General features: G+C 47.3%; 2 protein-coding genes across 10 annotated transcripts in view; both read right to left on the reverse strand.

The window, feature by feature from the left end:
• Positions 1-2,827: 2,827 nt before the first annotated feature.
• Positions 2,828-10,926, reverse strand: mlf1 (myeloid leukemia factor 1). 3 transcript variants are annotated; one of them, XM_064303330.1, is made up of 8 exons: positions 10,768-10,913; positions 9,020-9,028; positions 8,189-8,348; positions 6,262-6,351; positions 5,966-6,094; positions 5,449-5,608; positions 4,251-4,389; positions 2,828-3,043 (listed from the first exon to the last, which is right to left on the reverse strand). In XM_064303330.1, exons 1-8 carry the CDS (start codon positions 10,812-10,814, stop codon positions 2,980-2,982), a joined length of 798 nt encoding a protein of 265 aa, XP_064159400.1. In that variant the 5' UTR covers positions 10,815-10,913; the 3' UTR covers positions 2,828-2,979. The 3 variants fall into 3 exon arrangements, with proteins under 3 accessions (XP_064159400.1, XP_064159399.1, XP_064159401.1); XM_064303329.1 differs by lacking the exon at positions 9,020-9,028 and having other exon boundaries at positions 10,768-10,926; XM_064303331.1 differs by lacking the exon at positions 9,020-9,028 and having other exon boundaries at positions 2,829-3,043; positions 5,966-6,091; positions 10,768-10,925.
• Positions 10,927-12,232: 1,306 nt separating this feature from the next.
• The window catches only part of rsrc1 (arginine/serine-rich coiled-coil 1), a 136,558-nt gene continuing 124,019 nt past the window's right edge, over positions 12,233-24,771 (reverse strand). For 4 of the 7 annotated variants that reach the window (XR_010324663.1, XR_010324666.1, XR_010324667.1 and 1 more), the window contains exons 8-11: positions 20,206-20,312; positions 15,495-15,617; positions 12,678-13,895; positions 12,233-12,644 (exon numbers count right to left, since the gene is read on the reverse strand). Coding sequence is in view for 1 of the 7 variants with exons in the window: in XM_064303328.1 (XP_064159398.1) it covers positions 13,803-13,895; positions 15,495-15,617; positions 20,206-20,312 (323 nt within the window). In the remaining 6 variants the exon portion in view is untranslated. Of the gene's footprint in view, positions 13,896-15,494; positions 15,618-20,205; positions 20,313-24,771 lie in introns of all 7 variants that reach the window. The other 3 variants (XR_010324665.1, XR_010324664.1, XM_064303328.1) reach the window with 3 other exon arrangements.

Genomic DNA, 24,771 nt, shown 5'->3' on the forward strand with positions numbered 1-24,771 from the left:
ATGTTTCCTCACGTGCACTTCGTTGGCCAGATTTAGCATTTGAAGTCATTCCTCATAATTTGTTAAATAGAAGTTAGATGAGCATTATGTTCCATGGTTCAAACAATCCTGGTGGTGGTTTATATTTAGGGAAGATCATGAAAACGAGTAGCTTCTATGTAGGCTACTTCTCGCCAGGCCCGGATCTAGACTGCTCAGATTGGGGGGGCAATTAGAAATTTGGGGTGGGCACACAGTGGGCTATACTACAGTGTCGAGCTGTTTTCCTGGTGTTTTCGGTACTAGCTCGGATTAAACGAACAAGACGTATTGTTGGTTGGGATGGTGCACTATTATTCAGATATATATGATTTTCAGCAGCAGGAACTACACTGCTGACTGCACTGTGGTGGTGCGAAGTGGGCAGGGAAGGTGTACAGGGATGCAAACTGATCAGGGGTGAAAAAGGTGACAAAGATGCAAACCCCCTAGGTGGGTCCGGGGGTATGCCCCCCCGGGAAGAAAAGTTTTTAAATATCAGCTTTAAAATGTGGATTTACAATCGATTGTAGCATGAGGATATAGAGAAAAACTCACCCTAGAATTAATGTAATCTTACTGCTACAAAATTAATGTAAAGGGGGACATCAGTTCAGGGCACTTAAAAAATAAATAAATAAACAGTCAAGAGAGTCCAGAGCCGTGTCCAAAATTGGCGCAGAATAAAGTTGACCAATTGGGTGGGCACAGCAAAGATTTAGGCGGACATTGCCCATCCCTGCCCACCTCTAGATCTGGCCCTGCTTCTCGCTGGACGAGCGCTGGACAAAGCAGACGGTATAGGAAGGATGAGCCCGAATGCTGCGTTTGCACCGTAGTGTGATTAGTTTTTTATTAAATCAAATAGTGAGTTTTGAGCGTTTACGACTCTCCGTCATGGTTATAAACCTCCTAAAGCATTTATTTTCGTGTTTTGGGTATGTCTGTCCATACTTGTCAATTTTTATGTAAATGTGTAATGTCTTTGAATTTATTATTTATTAAGTTTATTATTTAACACCATAAGCTGCACTTTAAAAAGCCCATTCCTGTCAGGTGACCTACGAGTAAATGATGAGCGGACGGAAAAGTCATAGGATGCCTCCAAAGTTACACCACAACTGATATGTGGCACTACTGTGACTGGTACTGGGGATAATCTCAGCAGACTGACTCATACTCCTTATATTTAGAAAAGCCTTTTAAAGGTAAACGGAATATTACACAAAGTAATGAATCCTCCCTTTCACACGTCATCAGAATTCCCCAGCCACCCAGGCAAATATCTTATTTTTAAGTGCTAATCTTCTATCCCTGAATATTACAGTAGGCTGTTTTGTAATTTATGTGCATTTGTTGGATGTTGAAATTCTCTTGATCGCCTTCTATATCCTATACAGAGGGCGATTAAGGTATCAATCTATGTTTAAGTACCGTGTACGTGATTAAAACACAGGATCACTTCATAACAGCTGAGAGGGACACATTAGACTTGAACAAAAATTGAATCCAAAAATACTGTTGTTTCCAAGTGTGTGGCTGAGCGTGTGTGTCTGTGTGTGTGTGTGTGTGTGTGGCTGAGCGTGTGTGTGTGTGTGTGTGGTGTGTGTGTGTGCGTGTGTGGCTGAGCGTGTGTGTACTGTGTGTGTCTGAGCATGTGTGTGTGTACTGTGTGTGTGGCTGTGTGTGTGTCTGTGTGGCTGAGCATGTGTGTACTGTGTGTGTGTATGTGTGTGTGTCAGTGTCTCTGATGCAAGTCATTCCTCCAACTCGATGTGTGGTACAGATGTAGCCACGACGCACCCAATCACACACCCACACAGAACGAGAACAGACCACACACACACACACACACACACACACACACACACAGAGACTCTACTGATGAGAATTCTGTCCCTGCTTGAATTTAAACCCATTTCTAGCAACAGGATTTTTATTTGACCATGCATTTCTTTTCAAAAAACACTTCTTGGATTTCATTCAAACATCTGAGCATTTAAACAAGGAAAACAGCCGAAGAGTTGCCCTCAAACCCAGTAACACTGGGAATGAAGAGAAATGAGAAACATCTGACAGAAGGGAATATAAAAAGGTTTTCATTTTCGTTTTTACAAAGGTAACTTACAGCAGGAAAATATTTTAAGAATCATGCCAACTACACATAAAACATGTACAGGCATGGTTAACCTAAGTTCATTTAGGAGCTATAAACTATCTAAAGGGAAATGTAACCAGCACTGATGAATTTCATACAACTGAAACACACAATACAATAACAATATACAACATAAGCACACAACCTGCTTCAGCTCCAAAGCATTTCTGCATGTCTGTTTTATTGTACCATCCAAATGTACAAATCACATGTATTACTTACAAATAGAGTGCCAAGCTGTGTTGCTTTTCTGAGTTATGTTTGCAGGTTTCTCTCTGTCCACATCTTCAGGTGAGAAGATGATTCGTACGATCACTAAGGTAAGAAGGCCTATAATCCTACTGTCTCTACAGCACTAAAAACCAAGAATGAAGCATGAAGCCTGAAGCCTGAAGCCTGAAGCCTGAAGCATGAAGCCTGAAGCATGAAGCATGAAGCATGGATCTCAGACTTCCTGGAGCAAAGCTCTGGGTCGAGGGCAGAGTGTAGTGTGTTGGGGCGGGGCGGGTGCGTGGACAGGGTAGGTGGGGCAGGGCGGGACAAGAGTAGGACAGAGCGGCAGGACCGTGTGTGTGGTGGGGTGGGGCGGGGCGGAGCGTGGTGGGTGGTGTGGGGGAGGACAGGTAGGATGGGTGCGGGGGGGACAGGGTAGGATGGGGCGGGGCTGGGCGGGACAGGGTAGGATGGGGCGGGGCTGGGCGGGACAGGGTAGGATGGGGCGGGGCAGGACAGGGTAGGATGGGGCGGGGCGGGGCGGGGCGGGGTAACGCAGGAACACTAGAACGCCGCTTCCTCCTGCGAGCTCAGGGCTTCTGCGGGTCGCTGAATTCGGGTCTTTTCCCCTCAGCCTTCAGCTTCAGCTTCTCCCTGGAGAAAGACCACAAAATCGACCAATCAGATCGCCTGCTGATTGTTATAACTATCATCACTTATTTCTATAATCATTTTAAACAGCCAATCTAGCTATAAGGGTTGTGTATCACCTTAAATGCAGCACATTCTTTCTTGAATTGAACTGCTAACAATGTTGCATTGCACGCCCCAGGGAATAAAGAAAATAGATAAATTAACTACAAAAACTGTGATAGAAAACTATAAAATAATAAATATACATCCTCAACAAATTCCCTTACCCAGAATGACACACACAGAACGCATTTTTACAAACAATACATTCACACAGCAGGATATTTACTGAAGCTACTCAACTATAACTCCTAGCTTAAAAATACACTGGCAGAGCCAAATCTGGGATTTGAACCCGTAACCTCCAGGTACACGCCCAGTTCCCTAACCACTAGAACATGGCACCACCCGTGTTACTCAGCAACACACTGTTTAGCGCCTGTGTCTCTGTCTCTGGTCACTGGAGGGTTTGATCACAGGAAGTACTAAAGCCTGACCACAGGAAGTACTACAGACTGGCCTGATGGCTGAGACTGAGGGCTCATTCCAGTCTCTTATTGTGACCTCTTTGCATCTTTTCCTCACATCCTTTCCCTCCGTACCTCCAGCAATCGGAGGACGCAAGGAAAGGACGCGGAGTTGGAGGGTTTGGAGGAAACGTGCAGAAGGCAAATGGAACGTCCTAGTTCAGTCAAGTGTCAGTCTGAAGCCATGTCAGTCACAGACGTGGCAGATGGGGAGAGGTGGATCAACAAACCGGTCGATACTTCCAAAGGATGCTCTTGTGTCTCCTTGCTTAAGCATCCTTCGGGAGCCTCCTAGCTCCTCGCTCCTTTAAGGAGCCTTTAACGGGTTGGAATGTCCTTGAAGACGGCGGGCCTCGATAGATAGGCGGGTCATTCGAGGACCGAGGAGATGGGGACGGATTAAATAAGCGAGCGGAATGGACCTCATGTTTCCACTTCAGTTTTCAGTAACGGGCGTCTCTGGGGCGACGGGAGTTTCCAAGATTCAAACATCCAATGAAACTGTAATTTCCAGAAGCTCCATAAATTTGGAAAGCCAGTGTTAAGAGTATAGAGTGGACCATCTGGCTAGTCTCGACAGTCTGTGATAGGCAGCAGGTGTGTCGGGGTCATGGGGTCATGGGGTCGGCGACCTGGCTGACCTCCGGGCCAACTGGGGGGCTGCGATGGCGGCTCGGTGGGCAGCGCGAGGTTTGGGGGCCTCCAGGCGGGACAGGGGGGCCGGGGGGCAGAACCGGGACACCTCCCTCTGCCACTCCTCATCGAAGGACTGCGCCTCAGCTGCCAGGGCAGAGGGCAGAGGTCAAGGGTCAGGGGTCAGGCAGAGTTTGGGTACTGCTCTGTAGGGTACTACCAAGTTCTGTAGCTTTGTGTGTGCGTGTCTGTGTGTGTGTGTGTGAGTGCGTGGGTGTGTGTGTGAGTGTGTGTGTGTGTGTCATGTGTGTGTGAGAGTGTGTGAGAGTGTGTGTGTTTGCATGTCTGTGTTTGTGTTTGTGTGTGTGTGTGTGTCTATGTGAGTGTGTGTGTGTGAGTGTGTGTCTACGTGTGTGTGTGTGTCTATGTGTGTGTGTTTGCGTGTGTGTGTGTGAGTGTGTGTGTGTGTGTGTCTAGTGTGTGTGTGTGGTGTGTGTGTGTGAGTGTGTGTGTGTGTGTGAGTGTGTGTGTGTGTTTGCATGTCTGTGTGTGTGTGTGTGTTTGTGTGTGTTTGTGTGTGAGAGTGTGTGTGTGTGAGTGTGTGAGAGTGTGTGTTTGCATGTCTGTATGTGTGTGTGTATGTGTGTGTGTGTATGTGTGTGTGAGTGTGTGTGAGTGTGTGAGTGTGTGGTGGTGTGAGTGTGTGGAGTGTGAGTGAGTGAGTGTGAGTGGAGTGTGTGTGTGTGTGGGGTGTGTGTGTTGTGTGAGTGTGAGTGGTGTGAGAGGGTGTGTGAGTGTGTAGAGTGTGTGTTGCATGTCTGTAGTGTGTGTGTGTGAGTGTGTGAGGTGTAGTGTGTGTGTGTGTGTGTGTGTGTGTGTGTGTGAGTGGTGAGTGTGAGGTGAGGGAGTGTGTGTCTGTGTGTGTGAGAGGTGTGTGAGAGAGTGTGTGTGAGTGTGAGAGTGTGTTTGCATGTCTGTATGTGTGTGTGTATGTGTGTGTGTGTGAGTGTGATTGTGAGTGTGTGTGTGTGCGTGTGTGTGTCTGTGAGTGTGTGTGTGTGTGTGATGTGTGTGAGTGCGTGTGTGTGTGTGTGTGTGTGTGTGAGTGTGTGTGTGTGTGTGTGTGTGAGTGTGTGTGAGTGTGAGTGTGAGTGTGTGTGTCTGCGTGTGTGTGAGTGTGTGCAGGCTCAGGCCATGTGTTCGTACTCTCGTCCATGTTGTGGAAGTCCTGGTTGAGCTCTCTCTCTCCGGTCCTGGTGTTGTGCTTCTTCTCCATGATGTGGCCGCGGTCCTGGATGTGGTGCCCGATCGCCATCTTCTGCACCCCGGACTCCGAGTCCTTCAGTGCTCGCCGCGTCTCCTTAACCTGCACGGGGCACACCCCAACACGGGACACACCCCAACACCACACGGTCATAATGCCATTCAGCACAGGGGTCGCCTGACCAGGCCACACCCCCTACTGCACATACCCTGCCCCCACTGCCCTGACCCCACCCCTGCTACACCTACCCCACCCCCACTGCACTTACCCCACCCCTGCTGCACCTACCCCACCTCCACTGCACCTACCCCACCCCCACTGCCCTGACCCCACCCCCACTGGCCTGACCCCACCCCCATCACATCTACCCCACCCCACTACACCTACCCCACCCCACTCACCTGCCCATCCGCACCTTACCCACCCCCACTGCCCTGACCCCACCCCCAATGCACTTACCCCCCCAGGCGCGCGGCGCGTTTGGCTGGAGGCCTGGAACACCTTGGCTGGCTCGTCCCCGGTCTTAGAGTAGGTCATCACCGAGGAGGAGCTGAAGGAGTGGGCGTTGGGATCAGCTGACAGGTTCTGCTGAAACACACAAACGCACACGTTAGTGTTAAAGCCAGCAGAACCATGCTGCTGTGCGTACGTACAGACAAACCACAGACAAACTACAGACAGACGTACAGACAGACATACAGGCAGCCATACAGACAGACACATACAGACAGATGTACAGACGGACTGAGACTCACCATGTCTCTGTGCAGGTTCTCCATCCTGCTCCTCATCCCGCTCATCATGCTGTCCATCGTGTGGAAGGGGCTTCTGAAGAGGTCCATGCCCTGCAGAGAGGAGGCAGAGCACACAGCTCTGAACAACAAAGCCTACAGGATCTACTGCTCAGTGCTGCCTGCAGCCTCACAGGGCAGTGAGCAGTGATAGCCTGGGCTCTGTGCTGAATAGACACAGGGCAGTGAGCAGTGATAGCCTGGGCTCTGTGCTGAATAGACACAGGGCAGTGAGCAGTGATAGCCTGGGCTCTGTGCTGAATGGACACAGGGCAGTGAGCAGTGATAGCCTGGGCTCTGTGCTGAATAGACACAGGGCAGTGAGCAGTGATAGCCTGGGCTCTGTGCTGAATAGACACAGGGCAGTGAGCAGTGATAGCCTGGGCTCTGTGCTGAATGGACACAGAGCACTGAGCAGTGATAGCCTGGGCTCTGTGCTGAATGGACACAGGGCAGTGAGCAGTGATAGCCTGGGCTCTGTGCTGAATGGACACAGGGCAGTGAGCAGTGATAGCCTCAGCAGGGTTATAGGAGGGTTAGGAAGAGTCTGGCATCTGATGAAAGTAATTATCAGGAATAAATACTGGGCAGGAATAATGCAGGGGGGGATTATCACGGCATGGGGGCTAAGTTTAGCACCTCTGAGCATCCCGACCATGAGGCCCCCAAACAGAACAGACCAGATAACCCAGTACAGACCTGCACACTGTGCTCTTAACACAGCACAGACCTGCACACTGTGCTCTTAACACAGTACAGACCTGCACACTGTGCTCTTAACACAGTACAGACCTGCACACTGTGCTCTTAACACAGTAAACACCTGCACACTGTGCTCTTAACACAGCACAGACCTGCACACTGTGCTCTAGCATAACACAGTAAAGACCTGCACACTGTGCTCTTAACACAGCACAGACCTGCACACTGTGCTCTAGCATAACACAGCACAGACCTGCACACTGTGCTCTAGAATAACACAGTAAAGACCTGCACACTGTGCTCTTAACACAGCACAGACCTGCACACTGTGCTCTTAACACAGCACAGACCTGCACACTGTGCTCTTAACCCAGTACAGACCTGCACACTGTGCTCTTAACACAGTACAGACCTGCACACTGTGCTCTTAACACAGTACAGACCTGCACACTGTGCTCTTAACCCAGTACAGACCTGCACACTGTGCCCTTAACACAGTACAGACCTGCACACTGTGCTCTAGAATAACACAGTAAAGACCTGCACACTGCGTTCTAGAATAACACAGCACAGACCTGCACACTGTGCTCTTAACACAGTACAGACCTGCACACTGTGCTCTGGAATAACACAGCACAGACCTGCACACTGTGCTCTTAACACAGTACAGACCTGCACACTGTGCTCTAGCATAACCCAGCACAGAGTATTTGCCCTCCACAGACAGGAGGACAAGCGCAGATAAACCAGCCATTCGTAAACTAACCAGACTAAGCACTTTAAACTGGTAAACACTGAGAGAGAGAACAGGGTACAGCCAGAGGTCAGAGGTCAGAGGTCATGAGAGCAAAAATATCCAATAAGCTCTGCCCCTTTTACTCACAACACTGGAACACCAAATCTGTCAGCCAATCAGAACATATGGAGTTAAGTGGAAGGCAGGCCATTGGTGGGTTTGAGCTGAATTCAAGCTCTGTAACAGGTGACTGGTGGGTTTTAGAGAGGACAGTGTCAGTGTAAAAATAGCTCTCTGGGTAAAGATAACCACATTCAGTGTTCAATACGGTAACAATGTTCAGTGTTCAGTGCAGTAACGGTGTTCAGTGTTCAGGGCCAGTGCAGTAACCGTGTTCAGTCCTTGGTACTCATTTCTAAACCACACTCCCCAAGATGAAGACACACCCCTTACCATGTGGTCCTGTGGCAAGGCCAGGCTGGAGCTGGGCTCGCCCTGACTGGGCCTGTGGCCCCGCCCATCGGTCAGGCGGGGCGTTGGGTCCTGCCCAAAGGGCTCGGAGAAGCTGCGCATCATCTGCCGCACGCGCTCATTATGCGCCCGGAACGGATCCCTGGGGGCCACAACATTCCGCTCAGCACCGCACGCGGCTCCACACTCAGTCACCCCAAAACTTCAGCACACCTCACATCTCAGCACTGATAGTACTCAAACATTCAAACACTCCACATCTCAGCACTGATAGTACTCAAACATTCAAACACACTCCACATCTCAGCACTGATAGTACTCAAACATTCAAACACTCCACATCTCAGCACTGATAGTACTCAAACATTCAAACACTCCACATCTCAGCACTGATAGTACTCAAACATTCAAACACTCCACATCTCAGCGCAGAAAGTACTCAAACATTCAAACACACTCCACATCTCAGCGCAGAAAGTACTCAAACATTCAAACACACTCCACATCTCAGCACTGATAGTACTCAAACATTCAAACACACTCCACATCTCAGCACTGATAGTACTCAAACATTCAAACACACTCCACATCTCAGCACTGATAGTACTCAAACATTCAAACACACTCCACATCTCAGCGCAGAAAGTACTCAAACATTCAAACACACTCCACATCTCAGCACTGATAGTACTCAAACATTCAAACACACTCCACATCTCAGCGCAGAAAGTACTCAAACATTCAAACACACTCCACAACTCAGCACTGATAGTACTTAAACATTTAAACACATTTCAATAAAAAAGAGTTTACCTGGAGGAGCTACAGAGAGAAAGAGAGAGGGGGGAGAAACAGAGAGAGGGAGGGAGGAGAAACAGAGAGAGGGAGGGAAGGAGAAACAGAACAGAGTTCAGGAATACTCCCAGCAGCTCAATATCACTTCGATCACAGCAGGTTTTGAGAGGACCCAGGGATTATCCCGCCTGGGTCACATCATCACATGGTTAAACACTTTAACCAATCAAGTAAGACTCCTGCAGATCACTGACAATTTCAAAAGAAACATTAACAATATTCACCAGTTTTAGTTGAGAATGTCAGGGATCTGCACAGAACTGCACACTGTGCACAGCGAGTTTTTTGAGGAGATGTTAGAGCAGCAGATCGGGGCCTGAACTCATTCATGACACCCCCCCCCCCAGCCTGAAGTCTGCCAGTCAGAGTAAACCGGCCGGAGGTCAGCGGTCTCATTTCAGGGGTCACACAAATGCTGTACTTTTCTGCTGTTAATGTTTAGTCATTATTATTATTATTATTATTATTATTATTATTATTATTATTATTAAGCAAACATGGGCGGAACTGTTATAGGCTTGTACTACCGTCTGCCCTTCCGAGCTCGCGCGAGTTCTGTCCGTCTGTCAGTGAGTTTGTCGCTCGCAAGTGGTGTTTTGGTAACTTTAGCCGTCATTCTGAGAGAGACACGCTGCCGATTCGCCGAGGTAACCCGGCCAAAATAGCTGCGTGAAAACTTGAAGCACAATTGCAATGTGACTCCCGGAATAACGGGAGTTCAGCGCGGTCAGCGGCACAGCGCGCGATGTCACACGCGTCCGGCTCTTCAGGGCGTAACATGACCGTGCCAGCGCACCTCGCCAAGAAGAAGCTATCTATACCTCAGCCGTGCCAGTGCCCGCTCATTACAAAACACAACATAGATCCACTTCATTATTTTTTAAAATTACTGTGGCCGTTTTCCACGAGAAAACACCTGTTAAAATGGGACAGTAAAGGTTGTCTTGGCTTCCACGAGCCGTCAGGCTGAGTAATGATCTCTGCTGGAGGAGTTATATTTAACGCCAAACAAACTTCACGCTGGCTGGGCTCATCAGTAACCTAGATACTGTAACATAGAGGAAATTTTAAATAGTGCAATTTTTATGAAACGAAATAGGCCTATATGGTAAAGCCCGTTTTATTTCTGTCATAACAAACCGAAAAAGTGTAACCTCTCATGTCAGCTTGATGTCTTAAAAGTTCTGGAAATAACTAAAATAGACTACTGAACCAGTGTACAGTAGCTTAGTTACCCAGCTCGCTAGTACTAGTGGGCAAAAATAACCGTAACGTGTAGCACTAGCCGACTACAAATTCGTGATATTAATCATTCAGCAACATTAGTCTAACAGACAGTTCCACGTTCTGCAGATATCTAACGTGGATATATCGACAGGTTATTGAAATATCAATTCAGCTCAGAAAGCTGCGTATAAACGGGGACACAAGCCTAGCAATAAAAGAGAGACAACCTGTACGGATGGCTAGTATAATTTAACTATAAATCAATCGCCCGTTCAATCATTCATCTAAACGACCTAATGCAAATGCAGTCTTCCCCGATTTAAAAGGTTGACGTTTAGCACTATTTTTTTAATTTGAAAACATTGGTAGAAGACACGAGGTTAGACGGCAACGCAATGAAAATTATTTTGATTAAAGTAAGACATCAGACTAAACACACTCAAACTGCGTAGTCAAGACACGATAGAGAATTTACTCACGAGAAGAATGGATCTTCGTCGAACTCCCTGAGAAGGCTGTTAAACATTGTCCCCCCAGTTTCAGTCGGCGCCGCTGCTACAGACTTCTGCTTACTCCTGCTGTGCCCCTTCCACGCGTGTAGCACAAACCCGCAACGCAAATGCCAGAGCGCAGTCACCTGACCCGCGGCCGGCCTCCCGATTGGCCAGTTATTCGGGGAAAGTCGCTTTTAATTACAGTGTTGTCATTCCGGTGTCATGGTAACGGCAGCATTTAAAGTTCCTGAAAATTCTAGAGAATTCAAAGATGTCCATTGATTTTTCTTAAAGTACGATGACCTAATTAGGCGTACGAGTTATTTCTCTGCATTTTAGATTATTATGAGCGCCATTTTTAAACATCGCGGTATCCACATTTATAAAGATTGCGTTCAAATTTCACAGATCAACAGGGCATTTATTCATAGTATTTGTGCACAAAATTGGACATGGATTTAATGTTTTTGATTAGCTAGTCATGCGGTTACAGAAATGTAGTTATTATATGGAAATCAAATTATCACTTGATTTATCTTGCCTTGGGTCGTCCTCACACAGCACATGACAGTAAGAAGCACATTCAATATTTGAAAATTACTGGTCAGCTACAGTAATACACACACACACACGTGAATGTAAGCTGTCCAAATAGCCTTACTGTAAATATGTTCATTGCTACTGATGGTAGATCCAGATTACTATTTAGCCAGAGTTTTTTTTATTATTTGTTTTTATATTGGATTTCATACTTCATTTTTATTTTCTAGCAAGGTACAAACTATGGATTGCACTGAACCCTTGAGTTACATGTTCATTCTTCCTCAGTTTACAATAACCTTGTAACGACAGTATAATAATGCCAGGTGGTTTACAATGATTTACAATAAAAGTTTCTAAACAGTGATTGAGAATATATAATAAAACATTTACGTAAAATGTGGTACACCTTTAATGAGAAGATAAGGCTAAAAAGAGGCCTAAATGAATTGTAATTTATAAACACACATTTATAAACAAAAACAGGCACACACAAACACAAACAGACACATACACAAACAGACACATACACAAAGAGACACACATACACAAACAGGCACACACACACACACACAAACAGGCACACACAAACACAAACAGACACATACACAAACAGGCACACAGACACAAACAGACACACATACACAAACAGGCACACAAACACACACACAGACACACACAAACAGGCACGCACAGACACAAACAGACACACATACACAGACACACAAACAGGCACACACACACAAATACACAGACAGACACACACACAAAGACACACACACAAACAGGCACACCCACACACACAAACAGACACACACAAACAGGCACACACACACACACACAAACAGGCACACACACACACACACATACAAACACAAATAGATACACATATACAAATAGGCACACACACTGTAGGAAAAAAAATTTTAATTGACAAATGAAAGCAGTTGTTACAGAAGAGAGGTGGTTTGATCCACAGGACAGGATTCTATTCTGTTTTGTTTACTTCTAGTGGAAGAGTGACTGTGCATGTACATATTTACCAGAGCTCCTGTTCCAGGGGGGAGACACACACACGCTCGCTCACACACACACTCACACACACACACACACACACACACACACACACACACACACACACACACACACACACACGCACGCACTCACTCACACACACACACACACACGCACTCACTCACTCACACACACACTCAAACACACACACTCACTCACTCACACGCGCACACACACACACACACTCACTCACTCACACACACTCACACACTCACTCACACACACGCACAGTCACACTCACTCACACACTCACATACTCACACACACACACACTCAAAGACCTCACACACTCACACACACACACTCAAACACTCTCACACACGTTGTATTTTTAGTGAGGCACAGGGTGCTTGGTAACCACCAAGCAGCATAGCCCTGAAAAGCACTCTGACGCATGCTGACATTTTAATTGCAGATCTGGGTGAATCTGAGTGAGCCAACCCCCCTCCCCCACCCCCTACACCGCCCTCCCCCCACCCCCCAGACATCTGTCCGGCTGTAAATAGAGCCTGTGACGAGCTGCGATTACTGTGACCCCGCATTTCCATCTGTCTGTCTGTCTGTGTGTCTGTCCGTCTGTGTGCCTATCTGTCCGTCTGTGTGTCTGTCTGTCTGTCTGTGTGTCTGTCCGTCTGTGTGCCTGTCCGTCTGTCTGTGTGTCTGTCCGTCTGTCTGCGTGTCTGTCCGTCTGTGTGCCTATCTGTCCGTCTGTGTGTCTGTCTGTCTGTCTGTCTGTGTGTCTGTCTGTCTGTGTGTCTGTCCGTCTGTGTGCCTGTCCGTCTGTCTGTGTGTCTGTCCGTCTGTCTGTGCGTCTGTCTGTCTGTCTGTGTGTCTGTTAGTCTGCCTGTGTGTCTGTTTGCCCGTCCGTGTTTCTGTCTGTCCGTCCGTCTGTGTGTCTGTTTGCCCGTCCGTCCGTGTGTCTGTCTGTCCGTGTGTCTGTCTGTCCCTCAGTCGTTTCAGCACAGCGCTGATGCTTCCTCACATCCAGCGCACTCCAGAAATTCAATCTGCACAATCACCACACATTTCTACACATTTATTTGACACGTGCATCTAAAAAAATATGAAACAAAAAACATTACTGAAGATAAAAATCAATAAGAAAACACAGAGGCGAGTTTTGAAAGGTTTCACCTCATCAGACCTGTGATGTTAAGCCTGGCTTGAAACGGGACTGCAGTACAGACGTACGGACGCTCGGAAGTCAGACTGCAGTACAGACGTACGGACGCTCGGAAGCCAGACAGCAGTACAGACGTACGGACGCTCACACCTGGTTGTCCCGCTCAGGTGGCCACACCCTAACACACAAGCTTCAGCTGCAGGTCCGATTTGATCTGATTCAAGCCCCCGTTTGATTGGTGCTGCTCATCTCATCCAATCAGACGGCCGGTCTGCGGAGCAGATCAGGGTACAGGACTTCCCATGAGCCTCTCCTGGCGCAGGGAGATGAGTCTGTTCAGCCAAAGCTCCTCCGCCTCCTCCTTTTCCATAAAGAGCTGCAGACACACACACAGACAGACAGACACACACACACACACACACACACACACACACACACACACACACACACACACAGACAGACAGACAGACAGACAGACAGACAGACAGACAGACAGACAGACAGACAGACACACAGACAGACAGACAGACAGACAGACAGACAGACAGACAGACAGACACACACACACACACACACACACACACACACACACACAGACACACACACACACACACACACACACACACAGACAGGGAGTTAGCACAGATGGAGAGAGAGATTGAGAAACAGCAGAAGAGATAACATGGAGGCTGCAGAGGGAAAGACAGAGAGCATTGTTCTTCTTTTCTAACTTAGCTTCAGCCTCCAAACACACAACAGAGTTGGAGACGTGCAGCGAGCTGCCTCTTTCACTAACCCCTGAATTAAAAATACAGCAAACATTCACTAACCCCTGAATTAAAAATACAGCAAACATTCACTAACCCTGAATTTAAAAAACAGCAAACATTCACTAACCCTGAATTAAAAATACAGCAAACATTCACTAACCCCTGAATTAAAAATACAGCAAACATTCACTAACCCTGAATTTAAAATACAGCAAACATTCACTAACCCCTGAATTTAAAATACAGCAAAAATTCACTAACCCCTGAATTAAAATACAGCAAACATTCACTAACCCCTGAATTAAAATACAGCAAACATTCACTAACCCCTGAATTAAAAATACAGCAAACATTCACTAACCCTGAATTTAAAATACAGCAAACATTCACTAACCCCTGAATTTAAATACAGCAAACATTCACTAACCCCTGAATTAAAATACAGCAAACATTCACTAACCCCTGAATTAAACACACAGCACACATTAGCAGAGAAGGAATCCCCCCCCCCCCCCAATCCTGACACAGTCTGTGCTTTAAAATAGCCGTGAAACACCCACCTGTTTAGTGTGGTGCATTTATGTTGTCTAATTGTATTGTAGTGTCAGGATTATATAACATTCTTAGTTTAATTTAGTTTCACGGTATAGCTAAGGTGTGGTTTGGGACTCATTAAAAGTGTTACTGGAGAAGTGTACAAAGTCCTTTGGTCATTGCACGCACAATGATCACAGTATAACAGTCACGGAACTGGGCAAGTAACTCAGGTTTAGAACAGTGGTTAGAGGACTAGGCTTAACAGTGTGTGCGCGTGCGTATGTATGCATATGTGAGTGGGTGAGCGTGTGTGTGTTGTATATACAGGAGTGTGAACATGGTACGGTGTGTTAGACACACGTGTGCTGGGTGGTGTGTAATCACTGCACACAGATATTAACCCCCCCCAGCGTGCGTATGGGGGGGGGAGCTGCCCGAGCTCCAGAGTCCACAGACCCAGCAGACACACAGCGCCTGTGTTTCTCCAGCCTCTCTGCTTCCTACAGCAGGTTCAGGTGCTGTATCACAGCGCAGAACAGCAGCGCTGGGCTCGGCCACGCCCCTTAATTATTATTCAGAAGGTCTGACTGGACGGTTTGAGGAGACCGGCAGGTGCTGGGCTCCCAGGGTGCACTGGGGTCCTGCTGTGTTCCGCTGGCTGTACTTACGCTGGGGTGGGCCAGGGAGTCGCTGTCATGGTAACGAATGGCTGTAGGGAGACACACCTCCTCTTTCTCAGGGGGCGGGTCAACCTGCTCCACTTCCTGCTTTACCTCCACCGTGTCAGACACCTGGAGGAAGCCAAAGCACCATATGACACTGAATATATACACATATATACAAAATATATACACATACATACACAAACGTACAGAATATATACACATATATACACAAAGATACAGAACATATATGCATATATACACAAACATACAAAATATATACACATATATACACAAACGTACAGAATATATACACAAACATACAGAACATATACACATATACACAAACATACAGAATATATACACATATATACACAAACATACAGAATATATACACATATATACACAAACATACAGAACATATACACATATATACACAAACATACAGAACATATACACATATATACACAAACATACAGAATATATACACATATATACACAAACGTACAGAACATATACACATATATACACAAACATACAGAACATATACACATATATACACAAACATACAGAACATATACACAAATATACAGAATATATACACAAGTATGCAGAATATGCACATATATACTGAATATATACATATATACACAAACATTCAGAATATACACACATACATACACTAATATACTGAATATACACATATATATACAGAAATATACTAAATATATACACATACATATGCCAAACATCCAACATCCAAAATGATGGGCATTAATACGGAGTTGGTCCACCCTTTGTGGCAATAACAACCTCCACTCGCCTGGGAAGGCTTTATGCTGGATGTTGGAGCACTGCTGCAGGGATTTGCTTCCATTCAGCCAGAATAGCTTTAGTGAGGTCGGGCACTGATTGGGTGATTAGGCCTGGCTCGCAAAAGATGCTTCTGCACACTTCAGAATTAATTCTGCCGCTGCTATCAGCAGTTCTGTCATCAGTGAAGACAAGTGAGCCAGTATCTGAGGCAGTGATACATGCTCAAGCCATAACACCCCCACCACCACGTTTCAGATGAGGGGGGTGCTTTGGATCTCGGGCAGTTCCTGTTGGCCTCCACACTTTGCTCTTGCCATCACTCTGATACAAGTGAATCTTGGGCTCATCTGTCCACCAGATCTTTATCCAGAACTGCAGGCTCTTTCAGGCTCTTCCTGGCCACCCTGTTTTTGGCAGCAGCGTAGCCTCAGTCCTTCTGCGTGTAAAGTCTTCTGCGAATAGTAGGCACTGACACGCCTGCCTCCTGAAGAGTGTTCCTGCGGACAGTAGGCACTGACACGCCTGCCTCCTGAAGAGTGTTCCTGCGGACAGTAGGCACTGACACGCCTGCCTCCTGAAGAGTGTTCCTGAGGATAGTAGGCACTGACACGCCTGCCTCCTGAAGAGTGTTCCTGAGGATAGTAGGCACTGACACATCTGCCTCCTGAAGAGTGTTCCTGAGGATAGTAGGCACTGACACGCCTGCCTCCTGAAGAGTGTTCCTGAGGATAGTAGGCACTGACACGCCTGCCTCCTGAAGAGTGTTCCTGAGGATAGTAGCCACTGACACGCCTGCCTCCTGAAGAGTGTTCCTGAGGATAGTAGGCACTGACACATCTGCCTCCTGAAGAGTGTTCCTGAGGATAGTAGGCACTGACACGCCTGCCTCCTGAAGAGTGTTCCTGAGGATAGTAGGCACTGACACGCCTGCCTCCTGAAGAGTGTTCCTGAGGATAGTAGGCACTGACACATCTGCCTCCTGAAGAGTGTTCCTGCGGATAGTAGGCACTGACACGCCTGCCTCCTGAAGAGTGTTCCTGAGGATAGTAGGCACTGACACGCCTGCCTCCTGAAGAGTGTTCCTGAGGATAGTAGGCACTGACACGCCTGCCTCCTGAAGAGTGTTCCTGAGGATAGTAGGCACTGACACATCTGCCTCCTGAAGAGTGTTCCTGCGGATAGTAGGCACTGACACGCCTGCCTCCTGAAGAGTGTTCCTGCGGATAGTAGGCACTGACACGCCTGCCTCCTGAAGAGTGTTCCTGAGGATAGTAGGCACTGACACGCCTGCCTCCTGAAGAGTGTTCCTGAGGATAGTAGGCACTGACACATCTGCCTCCTGAAGAGTGTTCCTGAGGATAGTAGGCACTGACACGCCTGCCTCCTGAAGAGTGTTCCTGAGGATAGTAGGCACTGACACGCCTGCCTCCTGAAGAGTGTTCCTGAGGATAGTAGGCACTGACACGCCTGCCTCCTGAACAGTGTTCCTGCGGATAGTAGGCACTGACACGCCTGCCTCCTGAAGAGTGTTCCTGAGGATAGTAGGCACTGACACGCCTGCCTCCTGAAGAGTGTTCCTGAGGATAGTAGGCACTGACACATCTGCCTCCTGAAGAGTGTTCCTGAGGATAGTAGGCACTGACACATCTGCCTCCTGAAGAGTGTTCCTGAGGATAGTAGGCACTGACACGCCTGCCTCCTGAAGAGTGTTCCTGAGGATAGTAGGCACTGACACGCCTGCCTCCTGAAGAGTGTTCCTGAGGATAGTAGGCACTGACACGCCTGCCTCCTGAAGAGTGTTCCTGAGGATAGTAGCCACTGACACGCCTGCCTCCTGAAGAGTGTTCCTGAGGATAGTAGGCACTGACACGCCTGCCTCCTGAAGAGTGTTCCTGAGGATAGTAGGCACTGACACATCTGCCTCCTGAAGAGTGTTCCTGCGGATAGTAGGCACTGACACGCCTGCCTCCTGAAGAGTGTTCCTGCGGATAGTAGGCACTGACACGCCTGCCTCCTGAAGAGTGTTCCTGCGGATAGTAGGCACTGACACGCCTGCCTCCTGAAGAGGGTTCCTGAGGATAGTAGGCACTGACACGCCTGCCTCCTGAACAGTGTTCCTGAGGATAGTAGGCACTGACATGCCTGCCTCCAGAAGAGTGTTCCTGCTCTGTCAGACAGTTTGGAGGTTTTCTTCATTATGGTGAGAATTCTTAGGTCATGAACTGTAGAGGTCTTCTTGGGACTACAAGGCCCTTTTCCATTGCTGAGCTCACCAGTGCTCTCTTTCTTCTTAATCACATTCCAAACAGCTGATTTTGGTAAACCCAAGGTTTGGCCTGTATCTGTTTTTTTAAAATTATTTCTCAGCCTCATAATAGCATTCTTGACTTCGATTGGCACAACTCTGGTCCTCATGTTGACAAACACCAATAAAGATTCCTCAGGCAAGGAAGAAGTGTGTTAATCAAGTATTATACACACTGCATTATTGTGTGTGTGTGTGTGTGTGTGTGTAGGCACACACGTTTATATGTGTGTGTGTGTGTGTGTGAGCAAAGGCACATGCACACACACATTTGATGTAGTTGGCGAAAGCAGATAGATTTTGTGCATGACTGTACAGTTCAGTTAAAGTCCACAAGGTGGCAGTATAACCATAAGCATGACTTGTATGTGAACAGAATGTGCATGAGGGAAAACCAGGCAGATAACCTGACTCAACCTTAAAATGACCCAAACCGGCCCATTCTGGCCCAAAAAAGCAGGACTAACGGCCCAGGTGTACATCTACAGCGGTGTTACAGTGTTACAGGTAAGAGCCAGTCTCTGTAATGCAGGTGTGTTACAGTATTACAGGTATGATCCAGTCTCTGTAATGCAGGTGTGTTACAGGTATGAGCCAGTCTCTGTAATGCAGGTGTGTTACAGGTATGATCCAGTCTCTGTAATGCAGGTGTGTTACAGGTATGAGCCAGTCTCTGTAATGCAGGTGTGTTACAGGTATGATCCAGTCTCTGTAATGCAGGTGTGTTACAGGTATGAGCCAGTCTCTGTAATGCAGGTGTGTTACAGTATTACAGGTATGATCCAGTCTCTGTAATGCAGGTGTGTTACAGGTATGAGCCAGTCTCTGTAATGCAGGTGTGTTACAGGTATAACCCAGTCTCTGTTTTGCAGAGACAGGGAAATAGAACAGAGATACAGGCCAAACCATAGGCTCACCAAAATCAGCAGTCTGAAACGTCATTAAGAAAGAGCACTGGTGAGCTCTGCAATCGCAGAGCCTGGTAGGCCAAGGAAGAGCTCTACAGCTGATGACCGAAGGCTTGGGCCTGTATGGCTGCCACAGGCACCGGCTCACACTGATGATGTAACTGCTGATGGCAGCAGCAGAATGAATTCTGAAACATTCTGTCTGCTGAAGTTCAATCAAATGCCTCTCAAACGCATTGGACAGGGCTTCAACCTACACCAAGGAAATGATCCCAAACATACTGCTAAAGCAACAAAGGTGTATTTCAAAGCCAAAAAAGTCAGTGTATAAATATAAAAGTGTATAAATATACCCTTAAAAGCTGAGAACCTGCATATTAAGCGCACGTGAATTGTTTTATTACAAATCTAAAATTGTGGAGTACAGAGAAATCAAGAATAAATATGTCTTTGTCACAAAGCTCACTGTACATATGCACACACACTCTCACAAGCAAGCACGCATACACACACACACACATGCTCTCACAGGCAAGCACGCATACACACACAAACACACATACACGCACACGCAAACAAACACACAAAAAGAAAGCATTCAAACGGAATGATTCATTTCCGCTGCGGACAGACGGAATAAAGAGGGAAATGAAATGAAAGGGGGATGAGGCGGAGGAGAGCGGCGCACCTTTTTGCTGTCTCTGCTTGATTTGAAAGCCTGGGCAACAAAAGAGTCGCTGTTGATGGCCTCGATGTCCTGGATGCGACGGACCTGCTCCTCCAGCGATGCCTCCTCTGGGGCGCACACAAAGGAGAGAGAGCGCTCAGCTCGCTCGCCCAAACCCCCCCGCCAGCCGCTAACCCCCGCCCCGCCAGCGGGGGGCAATCTGATTTGGGCGCGCGGATTTGGGCACTTATCTCATTTAGGCTATATGTGCTGCAGGTCTGGGAGAGAGAAAACAGGCAAATAAAACACATTTAACCCCCCCCCCGCTTTCAGCTTCTTCGTTCTCTTATCAGTGGGGTGGGGGGGGGGGGGGGTCTGAATCCTGAGGTCACTGAAGGTCACTCACACTCCGGGGATACTTTTCAGAACCACCTGTCCCAGCACCACACACACACACACACTCACACACACACACACACACGTACACGCGCACGCACGCACACACTCACGCACGCACGCACGCACGTACACGCGCACGCACGCACACACACTCTATAGACACACACACACACACACAGACACTCCTACAGGTCACCCGTGACAGAGCCAGAACGTGTTCTGTTTAATGGCTGACACCTGAACCCAAATCAAACCTGCTGTCCCCGGCTGGGGTTCTAAGGGGTTCTGAGGGGTTCCGCATCCTGAAAGCGGAGCGTGCCACGCACGCCAACGCTGGGGGGGTGGGGGGGGGGGGACAGGTAGCACTTCCCCCACAGCGATCACACACCACCGCCCCATCAAGCTGTTCCAGTCACCCAGCACTGCAACATCCAGCATCCGTCAATCAACCCGTCAGTCAATCAATACCTGGACCGTACTGCCCGCCCACCTGCTTGTCTCTCTGCCCCTCCGAGCTGTCAATCACAGAGCGCTGGACTCGCGCGGAAATGGCGGAGTCCCACAGAGACCGCGGCTTTTTAAGCGTATTCTTATTTCAAATAGTTGCTATTTCAACTTATTGCTCAAGAAAACAAAACAATGGTAGAAATGCACACGGACACGGGAGGCAAAACCACCAATCAGCGCCCCACCCCCCCCCCCGGTGTCTAATGAGAGGAATTAATTTGTGGTTAATGGGAGGGGAGCGGCTGTCGGGCAGGTTTTCCGCGGCTGTGTGTTTAATGAATAAATGAATATTTGTTCCAGTTTCATTCAGTTAGCGGCAGCGATGCACACATTCTCAAACACGCAGCTTTCATTATCCGCCTCGCAACGCAGCGCAATATCAACCCCCCCCGGGGGGGGGGGGGGGGGGGCTCAAAAGTTACTTTCTTTCCTCGGCAGAATTTAGCAAGCGGGTGACAGATGGAATTAGCGCTGGATCGCTGACACGGTGTCGCACAGCGAGAGGGAGAGGAAGTGAACAGGAAGCTGAAGCAGTCTCTGAGCGGGGAGGAGGCCGGCAGGTAAACGCTGGCAGAGCTTCCTGCAGCAGCGCTGGCCTGTCCTCCTCACACCAGCCAGAGAGCTCTGAGCCTAATGCACACGCTACTGCTCTCTGTCAATCATTTACCAGTACTGCACACACACGCGTATGCACACGCACACACACACACACACACTTATACATGCAGGCACACACATGCACACACACGCGTATGCACACGCACACGCACACACACAGACACACACACACACACTTACACATGCAGGCACACACATGCACACACGCGTATGTACACACACACACACACTCACCTACACACACACACACACACTCATACACTCACACACACTTGCACACACACACACACACACACACAGATGTATCAGTGACTCAGCTGCAGGAGAGCAGTCTGCTCAGGATGATGCTCCATTAAAGTCTCATACCTTTTGACAAACACATTATTGGTAGATAAAATGACTTCCATATGCTGTTTGTCAGATGTCAGTGGAAAGATATGTATTTCATAGGAAAATCAAAAATAATGGAGTTTGAGAGAGGCTGGAGCGAGCTGCAGACAGGGAAAATCAATGCCCGCTCCGAGAGGCAGCTCCGCCAGGGCCAAACGCGCGCCCAGAGGTCAAAGCGGATATTTAATATTGACACATTATCCGGGAAATTAATTTAGCGGCCCGAGTCAATTGTCACCGTATTACTAAGAGCTGTCTTCTGCAGGGACGAAAGAGGGAGAGAGAGGAAGGGGAGAGAGTGGGAGAGAGAGGGATGGAGAAAGGGAGAGAGGGAGATGAACATGAAGCTGTTTGGGAAGGGAATAAAAAAAGACAGCTGATAGGTATTCTCGGTTAGAGAGCATATAACAGTAATATTCAAAGATAATCACCACTACTGATACCAATCCCCACTACTATTACTAATCTCCACTACTGTTACCAATCTCCATTACTATTACTAATCACCACTACTGTTACCAATTTCTACTACCATTACTAATCACCACTGTTACCAATCTCCACTCCTATTACTAATCACCACTACTGTTACTAATCACCACTATTACTAAACACCCCTACCGTTACTAATCTCCACTACTATTACTAATCACCACTACTGTTACTAATCTCCACTACTATTACTAATCACCACTACTGTTACCAATCCCCACTACTATTACTAATCTCCACTACTGTTACCAATCTCATTTACTATTACTAATCACCACTACTGTTACCAATTTCTACTACTATTACTAATCACCACTACTGTTACCAATCTCCACCACTATTACTAATCACCACTACTGTTACTAATCACCACTATTACTAAACACCCCTACCGTTACTAATCTCCACTACTATTACTAATCACCACTACTGTTACTAATCTCCACTACTATTACTAATCATCAATACTGTTACTTATCTCCACTACTATTACTAATCTCCACTACTGTTACCAATCTCCGCTACCATTACTAATCACCACTACTGTTACTAATCTCCACTACCATTACTAATCACCACTGTTACCAATCTCCACTCCTATTACTAATCACCACCTTTACCAATCTCCACTACTACTACTAATCAACACTACTGTTCCTAATCTCCACTACTATTACTAATCACCACTGTTACCAATCTCCATTACTATTACTAATCACTACTATTACTAAACACCCAGACCGTTACTAATCTCCACTACTATTACTAATCACCATTGTTACCAATCTCCACTACTGTTACCAATCTCCACTACTATTACTAATCACCGAAACTGTTACTAATCTCCACTACCATTACTAATCACCACTTTTACCAATGTCCACTACTATTACTAATCACCACTGTTACCAATCTCCATTACTATTACTAATCACTACTATTACTAAACACCCAGACCGTTACTAATCTCCACTACTATTACTAATCACCATTGTTACCAATCTCCACTACTGTTACCAATCTCCACTACTATTACTAATCACCACTATGATTACTAATCATCGCTTCTGCATATTGCTCTGGATCGGCAAAATGATTATCATAATAAATAAATAAATAAATAAATAAATAAAGAATGACAAAAACTTTGACTTGCATGTAAGCAGAAAATGACACTTTTTCTTCACAGACTTTGGCGAGTTGTGCTCAGACTGTTTGACTTGCGTTTAATTATCAGTCCGAGTGGAGGAGGAATGTTTACGGACCCCCGGCCTCCCATTGGTCCGTCTCCGGCCCCCCGCAGCCCGGGGGCGAGGGGTCTGATAAACGAGCCGAGCGGGAACCCGCCAGCCCGCCGCGGCCTCCCACCCACCAATCACACACTCATTACCAAAATGAGTCCAGGAACTGTCCAATGAGCAATCTGCAATCAATAACCTATGGCACTTTCTAAATAGCGGTTTGTCCAGGTCATTGATTAAGGGGGGAGGGGGGTAAACTAACAAACAAAAGGCCATTTACTGTAACAGCCCGCCTGAAGGTCTGAGGGCTGTCCGCCAGCAGATGGCGCTATTGAACAACACACGGACGCTTTTCCTGCCGACGCTGTGAACTTGAGTTTGGGAAGGTTTGTGAGTGAGGGAGAGAGCCAGCTGAATATACTGCTGCTGTTGATTAATCCCCGTAATTGAATACACTGCTCCCGTAAACAAAATTAAACTGCTGCTTTTCTTACAAAACAGAAACGCAAAACTGTGGTCGCTGGGCATGCCAGTCACCAGCACCCTGGAATTACACAAACCGCGTTTCCTTTAAGGGCCGCAGAAATCGCCATTAATTATATCACTGACTAGAAATGAAGGAACAAACAATTCAAGCAATCTATTTACACACCGAACACAATCCCTCCAACCGAGCCAGAAAAGAGCGATAACGCTCTGCTGAATTCACTTCTACCTTTCAGACACACAAGCACTCAAACACTGGACCCATCTCTCTCTGTATCTCTCTCTCTGTACGTCTCCATTCAACCTCACAGACACACACACACACACACACACACACACACATACACAAACACACAAACGTACACACGTACACATGTACACAGACACACGTACACGCATATACAGACACGCACACACACTCTCACAGACACACACACACGTACACAGACACACA

This window comes from Anguilla rostrata, chromosome 12, assembly GCF_018555375.3.
Source record: "Anguilla rostrata isolate EN2019 chromosome 12, ASM1855537v3, whole genome shotgun sequence".
Taxonomy (NCBI): domain Eukaryota; kingdom Metazoa; phylum Chordata; class Actinopteri; order Anguilliformes; family Anguillidae; genus Anguilla; species Anguilla rostrata.

What these genes read in the sequence shown, in the direction of transcription:
- mlf1 (XM_064303330.1), bottom strand. Translation starts at nt 10,814, where the DNA reads ATGTTTAACAGCCTTCTCAGGGAGTTCGACGAAGATCCATTCTTCTC. An exon ending in CGCGCCGCGCGCCTGGGGGG is followed by an intron (nt 5,609 to 5,965) that starts GTAAGTGCATTG and finishes TGCCCCGTGCAG; the next exon opens with GTTAAGGAGACGCGGCGAGC. An exon ending in CTTCCACAACATGGACGAGA is followed by an intron (nt 4,390 to 5,448) that starts GTACGAACACAT and finishes CTGCCCTGGCAG; the next exon opens with CTGAGGCGCAGTCCTTCGAT.